The sequence below is a fragment of the Pezoporus occidentalis genome, unplaced genomic scaffold (assembly GCF_034315485.1).
Source record: "Pezoporus occidentalis ecotype Australia unplaced genomic scaffold, CSIRO_AGI_Poc_V1 ctg104, whole genome shotgun sequence".
In the NCBI taxonomy this organism is placed as follows: Eukaryota; Metazoa; Chordata; class Aves; order Psittaciformes; family Psittacidae; genus Pezoporus; species Pezoporus occidentalis.
The window spans coordinates 818,972-832,782 of NW_026912822.1; the positions used below are offsets into that span (position 1 = coordinate 818,972).

At 43.2% G+C, this 13,811-nt stretch overlaps 1 protein-coding gene across 2 annotated transcripts in view; it reads left to right on the forward strand.

The window, feature by feature from the left end:
• The window catches only part of MAN1A2 (mannosidase alpha class 1A member 2), a 139,662-nt gene extending 135,087 nt beyond the window's left edge, over positions 1–4,575 (forward strand). For both annotated transcript variants that reach the window (XM_062618100.1, XM_062618110.1), the window contains one exon: positions 62–4,575. In XM_062618100.1, coding sequence (XP_062474084.1) covers positions 62–194 — 133 coding nt within the window. In that variant the 3' untranslated portion in view covers positions 195–4,575. The remainder of the gene's footprint in view (positions 1–61) is intronic.
• Positions 4,576–13,811: the final 9,236 nt, after the last annotated feature.

Consider the following 13,811-nt stretch of genomic DNA (forward strand, 5'->3'; position numbering starts at 1 on the left):
CCTGCTTGTCTGTTGCTCTGCTTTAACACCCACTGTTCTTCCTTTCTCTCTTAATGTCTAGGTATTTGTATCTGCTGTTCTCCAATGATGACCTTCTACCATTAGACAACTGGGTTTTTAACACAGAAGCTCATCCTCTGCCTGTTTTACATTTAGCCAACACCACACTATCAGGAAACCCTACATATCGATAAAAACAGCTCTATGAGGAGAAAGAGAGACTGTTTTCAGCTCTGTTTTGTTTACATGGACCACTTGAGACTTTTAAGCAGGAGAGGAGACAGACGCTTGATAAAACTAGACCTCTGAGTCAAGCACGTACCAGCGTGAGAAATGAAGCTCTTCAACATATAGATAAGTTAAAAGTTCTGTTTTATACATGACCAAAACACATTAGTGTGGTATTTGCAGGACAGAGACTTCACGCGCTTTGAACCTTAGCAAGACATGGAATCTGTTGTTTAATAGAAGCACAGCAGCATAAGGAAGAAGAGGTTTTCCCATCTAGGGAGAGGAACTTGCTGCTGCTGCTGTTCTGAACAAGGAACACACACCAGTCACCTCTTCAGATCAGGTGGCTTCCAAATACCTAGATTTTCTTTTTCTTTTTTTATTTTTTTATTTGTTTGAGGATGGCATGAACAAAGCAACAACAAAAGCAACATCACTGCACCAGCAGCAGCAGCAGGATTTGAATTGCTTTCTGTACCTCTCTGAATTCCCTAAGGAGCATCTGTTTGTCCAGACTGGCAGCCATTCTCAGGGCCACAAAGCTATTAAAACTAAACTTTAAACTATAAAAACTATTGCCTCCTCATTTTCCCCTTTTCAGAATAATGCTGAAAGATCTGTGTTGTATGCTTGCAACCAAAAAAACCCATTTAGTAAGCATTTGCTTTGTAGCTCTCTGTCAGCAACATGGGCTTTGTTCATTTGGCAAGCTACAGTCAGAATCTGGAGTGAGTTGCAGGGGTAGGAAGGAACCTGAGCTTCCCTTCCTCAGAAATCATGTCACATGGGAAAAAACATTCTCTGATTAGTCTTAGTTCTTTTAGCTAAAAAACCAGAGATGACAAAATGAGAAAAACTGTCTCTCATGATTTCTATAGGTGGATACAATAGATGGCACTTAAAAATGCTCTCTCCCCTTGAGCTAAGCAGCAGGAGTTTGTTGGTTTATATTTTGCTAAACAATCTAGATTTTTCCTAAGAGTTAAATTTCCTCAGTTGGATACCATTGACAGAACCTTCTTTGCAGGTTTGTGTATGACAGAAGCCCAGAGCTGCCTTTGATTTAATTTAGAAAACTCTGCTACCAAAGCAGCGTGATCTTCTTTGGAAACATCTCTGACACAGGGGTAGAAAAAGAAACTAAAGTCTCTTTTGCCATTAGTTTATGAGAAATGAGATGCTGCTACCTGCACGGGGCTTTTTTTTATCAAGAGCTCCTGGGCTGTGCTGTGCATCACTTACATGGAGTCTGCTTCAGATTTCACTTAGTTACTAAAAGAAATTTTAGTCTCTTCAGGTACATCTCAATATCTTTTTTTTTTTCTTTTTAACTGTTTTTCCAGAATCCTTACAGCTCAAATTGTTCTTTCTATTCCCCTTTATAGCTCTCAAATCCTTTTGCCATGGTGACTGACCCCTTTGCTGAAAAGGAGCTGTGAGGTGCTCCTTTCCCTCCTATTTAGCGCACAGGTTGAGTCTTTAAAAGATCTGGATTGTGTTTTCATACTGAGGTGAATAGTAGAACTCTTCAGTGAGCTACAGCAGCACAGCATCAGATAGGAAGGGAGTGAGTGCTATTTTTCCCTTCAAAAGATGTTTTTATATGAAGTTTTATATAGAAAAGCTTTTCTATCATATCTGACTGTACATTATAGTAGAATGTCCCCCATAAAATTTTCCTTCACTCGTCTCTGACACTAACTTAGACACAGAAATCATGATCTAAGAAAAAAATACTATCAGATGCTTTTTTCCAGACGGTTCCTTTATTTTCAGAGGAGGAAGACACAGCGCTTGGAAAAAACTCCAGTCTCCGTGTTTTTACCTTAATACCAGTTGCTTAGTTATTCTAAGCTGAAGCAGTAGCTTAAAAATAATTGAAGAACCAAGAAAGGAATTGATATAGTAAATAATACTGAATCAAGTAATTGTTTATCTAAAATCAGAAGTCACTTAATAAATGGATTCTTCTTACCAGTCCCACATTAACTTATTTTTCTAATTGGTATTCAGTGGCTTACTGAAGAGCTGGTTATTTTCCATTTCCCAAAGTTCAGATAGGTTGTGTTTTCAAATTGAGTTTTTTCCCATTACTGGTTTAAAACTGCACTTGATTTCCTTGTTCCCCTCAATTTCTCCAGGTACAAAAGAGAAAGAGGAAAAGCAGATTCTTCTGTTTAAAAAAATAAATACCAAAAAAAGGCACTTTCCACCCCATAACACCCGTTCCCATATATCTCCTGATGAATGCACATGTAGAATGGCTGCCAGTCTGTTCAGAGGAAGGGCAAGGAGAGAATTCTGGAGTCCCAGAAGCAGCAAACTTCTTATTGCTGCTCCTCTAGCCCCTGTCATGAATTAAAGAGCAACCCTTCAAATTAGTTCCTCCATAAATCCCAGTGGGTTTAACTCATCGTCACAAGCATGCTTGCATTGAAGACCTCAGCCCTTTCATGTTCTGGGATGGTATTTTTCTCAAAGCAGACATACAGCACTGCTATTTCTTCTTTGCACAGACTAGCAGCAGGTACCAAATAAAGAACACTTGTTTCCCATTTTCCGGTTACCCCAATGACTGTCACTTTTTGTGACAATGTCTGTCACTTTTTAAAACACAAACTACCCTTTTCCTCCAGAAGCTACTGATGTGCACAGTCTATCAAAAATAATGAGTTTTAAGGACTAATTACTGTGTCATTCATGAATCTCATCCTGAGATTTCCCTAGAGCAAGCTGAGTGTGGAGGTAACGGGTTCTGGGCGAGTTGTGTGCGTAATAACCAAGCAGTGTGGATATTGAAATGTCTGACTTGTTCTTGTCCTGAGTCCTTCACAGAGAAGTAGGTTCTGATGCACAGAATGGTGTTACAACCCAAAGCTCAGGCTGTTTCCCCTCTGGGTACAGAAGGTACAGTAGAACATTGCCATTTCATTCTGTTGCTGCTGTCTGACTTTCATGAAGATCGAGTGTAAATTTAAGCACAAAATGACTCTTTTAGTCCTAGTTGTTTCCAAGTCTTGCACTGTATTCTCTAACAAAACAATCCTCCTTTTCTTTAGGTAGCGGTCCCATTTTACCAATTTCTACAATACTCTCTCCCCTTACAGGATGAAATAAAGAACAGAAAATAATGTACGGTTTTGGCACACTGGATTTGGGCAAGAGCCTGGAAATCCCAGAATTGTCTATTTCCTGTTTGCATGCAGTCAAAACGAGGATGTTCAGTTCTTTTCCTAATCCAAGCCTTAAGCTTGCCTGTTGTCAGGATCCACAGTAAACTTTTTCCTAAGACTTGAGCTTGAGTTTTCAAAGGAGCCAGATTTCTGCAGCTTCCACTGACCACCCTGGAGCTGTGTGTCCTGCAGTCAAGAAGTCAGCTTCTTAGCTTTGTCCTCGTAGCAAAACAAATAACCCTCAATATGTGGGGTGTTCATTTTGCTGCACAATGTAGTCCTTAAAAATGGAATGTTTAAGAAAAGTATGAAAAATAGTAAGTACCCTGGAATAAAGGGAACAAACGGTAGTTCCCTGGGCCAGTCGCAGCTCTGAGGCTTCTTTATCCCGCTAATTCAAATCTGTGGGTCACTGTCTTCTACCTCCCAATCACTGACGTATTCCCACCCAGTGTTTTACAAGATTTGAATGTTGAGTGTCTGAGTTCTGAAAAGCAGGACTACAAACTCCTTGTACTACCATCCTTGAAGGTTAATGGTCTACCCTATGCTAATTTACATGTAAGCAAAGCCCTGCTGGGCTTTTATGTCCATGTTTTTAAGGGGACAAATAAGAAACAGGCTTCTTGTTACCAGAGCAATACGAGAGCGAGCTCTTGATCCACACTGTAGTTTGGAGATCTGTTCACCCTGATAAGACATCCCTTTTCCACTCCTTGTATGTTGAGAAACAGTCTTCTGACTCAAGAGTTTGAGTTGCAATCCAAAGAGGAAACCCAAGCTCTTTTGCAGGTTATGTGCATACAACTGTAGTAGAGATGATAAGCACTAGCTGCTTTGGCTGTCAGCCCCTTCTAACAAACTGCTCTGGAATTGCCCAGGGAAGTTGGGAACCATCAAAGTCAAAGAAGACAGCCTGACTTGTTATGGTGAATTGTTGCCTTTAATCCTAATCGCTTGGTGGAGGTTGGATTTGAATTCTGCCTTTATTCTTGCTTTGTCTAAAATGGACAGATTATTTTTCCTCCAAAATAATGAAAGGGCAAAAGTCTGCCTTCTGATGTGGAAACCTTCTGCCTCTGACCTGGAATCCTGCATATGTACTTTTTACAGATTAAAAATAATATTGTATATAAAAAAGATTGAATAAAGAATGTCTTTAAGTGAAAAAGGTGCCATTTGTGTCCTTTGCCTCCAATAGCAACCTCCTGCAGCACTGGGCTGTGAAGTTGACCTGATTTCATAGGCTTGATGGTGCTGCAGCTTTTCCTTCCCCTGCAGCTCTCCTAGGGACTTTGTCAAACACGTATCAGGTCTCCCTGTTGCAAAATTAAACCCATATACCCTGGTTTGCCTTGAACAGGTTGCTGTACTGCTCACATTTCTCTCAATAGCGAGTTGAGGTTGTTTCTATATGCTGTTGTGAAAGCCACCAATTCCCACAAACAAATCTGCCCTTCTGTTACATTTCTGTGGAAGTGGCTAAAAAGTACAAAGATTCTAAATGGGGCAGGCAGAAAAGATGTTACTAAATGAACTTAATTCTCATAAGATACCTGGTTAAACCCCCAGCTTTTCTTGATATTAAGTAGCCCAATGGTGAATTGGGCAGTTAATTCTGTCCATCCATTCCTCTGCCTTCTGCGAAAAGGAAGAAGTTTGTAGTTGTTTAATATTGTTCACAGGGAAATTGCTATGAGGAAATGACTTTGCATGAGCCTGTTTTCCCCCTTGCACCTTTTGCTGATATATCTCTCCATTTTGCAGTGCAGCAAGTGAATAACCTGATTTGCTTTCTGCTTTGCATTAGCAGTAGATAATGCTTACTGCCTGACATCAGCCATACTGCTCATATGCAGTGCCTTGTTTCCATGGTGTGCCATGACTGCCATCCTGTCCTGTTTTGGTGCTTTATATCTGATCAAAGAATCATCTTGGTTGGAAAAGACCTTTAAGATCATCAAGTCCAACTGTTCCCCAGCACTGCCAAGTCCACCACTATCCCACATCACTAAGGGCCTCATCTATCACCCTTCTGGTGATGCTCAGACTTCCCAGGGTGCTTCTGCCTCAGGATGCATGAGCTCCTTCAGAGTTACTTCATAAGAGAAAATTGCTTATGAAGCGCTGTAACAGTGCAGCACGTAACACAAGGTACATGCCTGCCCTCCTGGTGCGTCATCCATCTCCAGATCCAGTTATGCCTTCAGCTTTCTACACAAACGCTGCGTGTTCATGATGCACCCAGTGTCTTACCACAGTGCCACTGGCAATGCAGTGTCTTTGCATCCACTGAACACAGCCACCTTGCTGAAAGTCACTTCTTGTAACAAAGCATGTTTGCTGTGTCTATCAGTGACATTCTGTTTCAGCCACTGAGCACTGACACACTTGGTCTAGTACTACCAAGCTCTCTCTCCTTCTATACAACATTTTGGCCAGTGCCAAAGGCTATCCTCACTGCTCTTCAAATGGGATCCTTTGTGGTTGCACTGCATTATCCCTGCCTCTTCAAGTTAAGCGCTTCATCCCTCTACTTCTGTCTTTTCTGAAACACACCTCTTTTTGCATGTCCTCTATCCAAGGATACATAGCGAATATCCTCGAATATCCTCTTATTTCTCCTTTGGTGCTCTGCCTGCACGGCACCCTCCCCCCTTCCTTCCCTCATACACTCCGTGTGTGCTCCTTCCTGGAGACCATGCGCCTTTCCTCTGCATGTTAATTAGCTTTATTTTAAAATCCTAAAATTAATCCTTAATGGGCTATTTTTAGCTTTCATCTTGTAGCTCTGGGAGCTGGCTTCTCTCCTTGCAAAGCCATAGGCATTCTGGGGGCTTTGGGAAGGAGCTATTCCTCTGTTGGTACCGGTTCACATGCGGATGAGGTTGTGTGCTTGCCTACATTTTCAGGTACCTGGATCAAAGATACAGGAGGTCCCTTCCTGTCCCACATTTACAAAATCCCCTTCCTTTGTGCTGTTACCTCTTTCTAGTAAAGGTCAAGCGTAAAATGCCATTGGATCAGAAAAAAAACCTTCCTTATCTACATGGATGGGAGTAATTGGTTCACGTTTGCTATGCTGGTTGAGTAGAATAGAATATAAATGAATAGAAAATCACCAAAATACTTGCTATGAGGTTTTTTAAAGTGGTTATCTGATGAACTTTCACCACCAGACTTGCTGTGGCTGAATTAGAAAGAGATTGCAGTGTGTTGAAACACAGCGCTAACAACATACAACACCAGTCTCTTTTATCTGAAGATTTGTTATTGAACAAGAAATGAGGAACAAGGAATATACTAAAATAGAAGAGTGGTACAGACCACAGATAGTCCTTTGTGCAACGATTCTTGCACAGCAAAGTAAGTAAAGATCATCAGTACCCTCAGAGACAAAATCTCTGAAGATGCCATCTGTTGCATGCTCTTACATTCTATTTTACCCATACTTGCATATGGGTTCATCTTGTCCTTTATTTGGATTCATATCCCGTTATTACTTGAGGTGCTTTATGGGTTATTTCTACACTCATTTATATTTACATCAAGGGATTTCCCTGACAGGTCACTGGGATTTTTGCAAGTGTCCTTAGATCTGTATTGACACACTTACAAATGTTTAAACTTCAGCCAAGCAAATCATTTCAAAGAACCCATACATTATTGGTGTAAGTATGATCAAATCTTAGAACCAGTGTTACTTGAACAACCATTCCTATCAACCTAATGCTATAGTCTGCTAAAGCCTTATGCCAAGCCTCTGTAACCTCAGACGCTGTAATCCGACTTGTACCACAGCAAAGTTAGCTTTTCAGGTTCTATTTAGATATATTTCAACTGAAGTGGAAATTTCCCCCAGGAAAAAACTCCCACAAATCTTTGCATAGCCACCAGTCATCAGCTTGTGGATTAATGGCTTTCCTCTGAAGCAGACTTCGATGAGTTCAGTGACAACAGGGGAAAATTTACTGCCACATTCAGGAGACATCATTCCATCGATTTCTTTATTAACTTTAATAATGCTGCTTTTCCAGGTGTGCAGTCTGAGTAAACCTTTCTGTGTATTACCTCTGATTTCCTCCAGTTCCTGCTCCTGCTCTTTCTTAATAAAGCAGAAGTCTATGAGGAAAACATCAACTCCTTTGCAGAGCACGGTGCATAGCCCTGGAGATGCTCCCTCTGAGCAGGTTATGTTCAGTGCCAGATGCTTGTCAGCTGCATCAGAAAAATGCTCTGCCCACATCCGTATTTTATGCCTGCAGTAGAAACCTCTCTGCCAGCTTCAGCTGTCAGTAAAAGGCCACTGATACGGCTGTACTCCAGTGCTGGTACCACTTTGCTCACCCCTCTGTTGACTGATGTGCTCAAGATACATCCAGGCTAGTCTGCCCAAAATTTGAAAGCTATGATTTGTTTTCGGTCATGGTATCAGACTGACTTCCAAAATGGAGAACATGAGGTTCAAATGTCAGGCACTCATCATCTGCCTCCCAGACACTGAACCTCCTCTGTGTGTGTAACACCTACTGCAGCTGCCTGACCAGGATGTGCCAAGTGCCCTGGTTCAGGAACCAGCAAGGCTCAGCAGACCCAGCCGAGCGCAGGGGACACAGCATCATGTTCTGAACTGATCAACGCAAAGGACAGTGGCAAGTTTGTGATGTGGGACATGAACTGTGACCATGAGGAGCCTTATTCCTGGTTGGGGGCAAACATACATTATGGGAGGGCTCGGTAACCTTTGTGGGTACTGTGAGATTGCAACTGGTTCCTGCTGAGGAAAGGCTGTAGTTGAGTTTTTAGCTGCTTGACAGACAACACCTATTTTTCAAACAGAGTCCGGCTGCAAGAATCCTGAGAGTGCTTCTAAATAACACCTTTCAGGATCTTTTTCCATGCCTTTGGTTGTTTTGGGTTTTTTACCTTGAGCCTTTGGGTCACTCATAGTTTAATATTTTGGAGTTCTTCCCTTCCCTTTTCTTTCAGAATGATGAGAAACGCTTCTAGAAAGAAAAGAAAAAGAAAAGTTGTCACATCTCTGGTAGAGTCTGCAGCCTCAGGAAATGATCAAGGGTGGGCACTGCTGCATTAAGCTTGCCCTGAGCCCTGCTACAGATACTAAAGGAAGGTCAGCTTGCTGTTTGGAAACCAAATGTTTTTTAACCTCACTCTGATACAGACACATTTCCATTCTCCAGACAGAGCAGGCAATTTCTCCTATTTACTGCTCTGCTCCAAATGCAATTGGCAACATCCTGGTTTTAGTGAGATGGCTCACAGCAACCGAGTACAAAACACAACACTGAATAACGTGATGTCCCAGTACAATGTGCTGTGATATAAATGTGGGCCCCACAATTATTGTAGGGTTATCGCACTGGTCCTTATACAGGTAGGTTTATTTTTCCACTCCAAAGTGACTAATGAATGGGATTCATACACATGACCTTTATCACTTATAGTTTTTCCACCACTCGCTGCAGGAGTGCTTGGAGGGACGAGGGAAGGGAGAAACTTAGCATCACAGCTACACATGACATCACTCCCACTTGAGCAGTCTTTAGAGGAAGAACAAGAGATCTTTTCTTGAAATAGATCCATCACATCAAGCATCTTTTTCAAGCTACCCTGTGAAATTTTGGTTTGTAAGTGGGGTTGCAAAGCACCCAAGATTGTGAGCGGGAGTGGAGGGAGGATGAACACTTGCATGGATGCTGGACATGATATATCAGTCTTAATCCTTTGGCTCTGTTTGTCGGAATCTACTGTACTTGGTAGCAGGCAGCCTGCCCCAGCAAGCTTGCACTGTGCTGTCTGTGATAAAAGTGCAGGTTCTGTGAACACAAACTCAGCAGCCAGAATGTTCAATTGAGCTTCACAGAGTGAGGGGAAACTATCCCTTAAGATACCATCTTGTGGTAGTAAGAGGCATAGACCGACAGCGCCAGCAGAGCTGAACTGCACGAAACGAGCATCACTCCTACCCCCTAGCTGATCATAAATTCCTACCTTTCCAATAAGAGGATGCCACCGAGGAGTAAGCACTAGGCTCAGATCTCACTCTGACCAGTGTGTCCTAGTCCAAGAGCTGCAGGAAGGGAACACGTAAGAAGCAATTCACCCACCCAGCAGTCGGTCCATGACATTCCTTGTGAAGCGTGTGGGCCTGGTCCTCACACTGGGATGTCACCCACACCTCCCCAGTGGCCACTTCCCACCAGTCTTTCCACTACAGCAGGAAGCTTTGCCCTTGATGCCTCTGCCCCCAGCAGCCTGGGCCCTGATGTCCAGCACAGCTTTCAGAACACATCTTCCTGCTTCCCTGCCCCAGCAGGGAGACACTGACAGTGCGTCCAGGTACCCACTGGGGTCTGTGTCCTGCAGTGGGACCTGGTCACTTTGCAGCCTATCACAACGCTTATGACAAAGGGTGATTAAGCTCCCGTGGTGACATTTTCTTATTTCCCTTCCCTTATTTATAGCACACCATGAACAGAGTGTTCCAAGTAAATGAGATCATTGTAAAAGTAAAGGTTTTCCCTCTGTAAATATATAACTAGTAAATTTCGGAGGGCTGAGGAAAAATCCACCTCAACAACTTTTTCCAAGGTAAAACTTACCTTGCTGTGCTCAGCATCAAATGGTTTTCATGTCTTCTGGTGTGTATGAACCATTTCTTATGTCATCAGCATTTACTAGTAGAGCATGTAGAAAGCCCAAGTGCATGTAAAAATCCAGTGTGCTTTTGGTCCAGTTTAATACAAACCTTAAATACCTAAAGTTGCACGTGGGATTAGTATAAAAATGTACATCTAGCTTCCAATGAAATCATCACATTGAAAAACATGAGGTGCAAGAGTATTTGAGAAAGAAAACAGCTTGTGATGAGAAACTGAAGATGCTCCATTCTGGTAGTTTTTCTAAAAAGAAATAAAAATGAAGGGATGAGGTGATTACAGAGTATGTAAATACCTTCACTGGGCCGAACATCAGCCTTCCAAAAGCTTTTTATCCTAGTGGAGCAAGCATAGCAAGAATCAAAAGCCAGAAACTGAACCTTGACCAATCTAGACTGTAAGCTATAAATCTGTATTTATAAATACAAAGCCATAAATTTATAAAAGAAAATAAGCTATAAACTTTTAACAGTGAAAAGGCCTAATCACCAAGCAAAGTGATACATTCTTCTTCCCTTGACACCTAGAGATGGGGTCTGGATGCTTTTGTGCATGATACGTTTCAGCTGGGGCCAAGTTACTAGGCTCATTGGACATAAGGGGGTGAAAGTCTCCAGACTACATTATTCAGGCAGTAAGAGCTCACCATGCAATTGTCCCTTTAGCCTTGAGAGCTGTTGCAATGATTTTTAAGAGGCTTGGATGACTTTCTGAAGAGCATCACTTAGTAATTAATCTGAGGAGAAAGTGCTACAGCATCACTTCTACAGAAAGATCTTAAAACCAGGCTGAAGGAGAAAGTCCTTGAGAAAGGTTATGGGTGAGACCATGGCTTTGGAGTGTTAACCAGCTGGTCAACAAGCTAGGGGAACTCTCCTGTGTATTGAGACCTTAAAACTCCTTGAATCATGTCATCTTTGGCAAAAACTGAGGCACACATATGAAGACTCGCAAAGGCAGATGTATTGTAACTGCCTTTATACAACCGGGTGCTGACCTGAGCCTGAGGTCAAGGCTTCTCCCAAACACCTTCCCTGCCTTGGTGGTGCTGGAGGCAAGGGCAGTGCCAAGGAGGCTGGTGCTCCTCAAGCACTCAAGTTCACCAGGAGATGGGATGAGGGATGGAGGAGTGATCAGGCTAAGAGGTGATTACATGGGATAGCCTATAGAGTGGAGAATATCCTTCCAGCACTGGAAGGATATGATGGTGTGGGAGGTGGTTACTGTTCCTCTGCAGCCTCATTCAGGATCCATTCATTGGTGGTCTCCAGATGGAAAGAGAGAAGGAGCTGTGCATGGCCATTTTCAAGGAGGCTGTAGGAAAAGATCTCACCCAGGAATATCTCCAAAGGCGAGGAATACACCAAATTAATTCAGTATCTCCATAACGTAAAGCCAAGAAATTCAGTTTGGTTTTGAGTTTAGAGTCAGAGCCAGGTCATCAATAGTTGTCAGGGATTAAGGATGGCAGCAATCCTGAATCCCTGGATGAGGGAGGGGTGTTGCCCTCCAAGTCCAACCTTAAACAAGTGTAGTGAAGGCTCACAGTCTCCAAGTCCTTTTTGTTATCTTGCTATTTTGCTGAGCTTTCATATTAGCTTCTCTTTCATGAAGTTGATGAGTAGGGATGAAGATGATGGTCCCCTGGCAGATGATCCCTAGAACATGAAATACCATGAGACATTGCCAGAGGCATTTGAAGATAATGCTTTTCAGAAGTGTAGCAAGGCAGAGGCATATGAGAGCCAGCCCGTGTCAGAAATGCACCAGAGGGACCTCCCTGGGGAGAGACAGGATGACAGCATTCATGCCCTTGAGGGCTTCCATGGTATCCTTCTCCACCCAAAAGATGCTCTAGGAGACAAGCACTCTGGATACAGGAGAAAAACCTTCCATGTGTCCTCTGCAGGAAGTGCTTCCAAACCAAGACAACCCCTGTAAGCTTCACCTATGAGCAATGGTGCCTTCCCTTAAAAAAATATCAGTTATAAGTTCTATAGTGTGATTGAATGAAGGAAGAAACCACTAAGGAGAAGCAAGGTCCCCTGTCACAGTAAGTGTGGGTTGCTGATGAGGTGTGAGGAGGGTGACAGGATAGGGACAGAAGTGGGAATAAGCTTCCTGTACGCAGGAATAGCTTGTCGTGGAGACTGAAGGAAGGGATGTGATGATAGCAAGAAACAGGGAGGAAGTTCAGCAAAAGAGGAATTCGATACTTAGAAATCTGATTGTTGGGAGCATGGCCCTTGGAGAGATGAAGATGTCCCACCGTCCTACTGAGAAGGCAGAAATGACAAAGTAAGCTCTGGCAGTGGGAGCCTGTATTCATGAAAGGAGTCACTGAACTGCAGAAGAAGAGTTGGTTTATATTTGCTCTGGCAGCGTATGTAGGCATTTTAGGAGCTCTGTTAAACCTGGGCAAAGATGTCCCAGTTTTCTGGTTCATGTTGTAATATGCCAGCTCTCTGATGTATTAAGTGCTTTCCCCTATTAAACAGCCGCTGTTCTTCTCTTGTTCTCTCCACTCCTTTCCTGCTCTATTTCCATGTGCCCGAATTGTCCTTTCTACTCCTACTTCGATGACAGAGCAGCCGTGGCTGCACCCATCATTACACTGGACTGTAGAATGAAATATCACTAGCCTAGAAAAACAGTGGGTGTTACTGGGTTAAACACCTTCTTTGTGCTTTTCTAAGCAGGGTTTGATAACCTCATTCCGCAGTATTTTGTCTTTCTTACACAAAAGAGAAAGACCCTTATTCCACCCTGGAGGCAGCGGAGATAACCGTGTATATGTAAGTATATGGAGCTGATCAGTAGCTTTACGAGCAGCACTCAGAGGTCTGTGGATTTTACATACTTGGGAATCTTTCAGAGGCTTATGGCCAGCTCAGAGCCTTCTTCCTAAGAACAGAGTGAAAGCAGGAAACGGGAAGGGAGCGGAGTATGAATGGTGGTGACTGGAGGGACAAAGACTGCAAACAAAGGGCCCAGATGGGGCTGGAAATGGAAACAGAAATGGAGGGAACCCAAGGGGAACCGAGTATGTACAGAGGGGAATGGAAAGGAGCCATTTGGTGAGAAAAAAGCCAACAATGTAGGGGACTGGAAGGGAAAAGAATGTGAATGGTGAGGCTCAAGGGAAGAAGACATGAACAGAGGGGCTGTAGCTAAGCAGATTTATCACCAGGGAGGTCTAGACAGAATAAGAACATGAAGGGAGAGGAAAAGCACTGATGGAGGGAGCAGGAGAGGAAGAGAGCTCCCATCAGAGGGCAGTAGGACATAGGGTTAGTGCAAGGGGGCTAGACCCTGGAGGTTTGACTTCTGGTGGTGTGAGGGCAGAGGGCAAAGGGGCTGGGGATGGGTCTCTTTCAGGATGGGATAGATTCGTGTGCTCACTGATAAGGGAGGAACTCTGATGAAGGTGTTCAGCATGCTGTTTGCTCGGTGGAGCAGGGTAGAGATGTTGACGTGGTTCTCTGTGAAAGGATGGCATTCAAAGTAGTAGTTTGCTAAGTGTTTACACAGCCATCAGTGGGAGCCTGGAAAACTTATTTCTGGCTCCCCAAAGTATGAGCAGAAGTCCTGGTGGCTGGTGTTCTTCTGCTTCAGATCTCACATACGTCACCCAACATGTTAGTAAAGAAAATGGCGATGTTTGCACTGGGAGTATCCAATGTCCAGGGCACTGAATAATTGAACACAGACTTTAAGCTGCCAACAC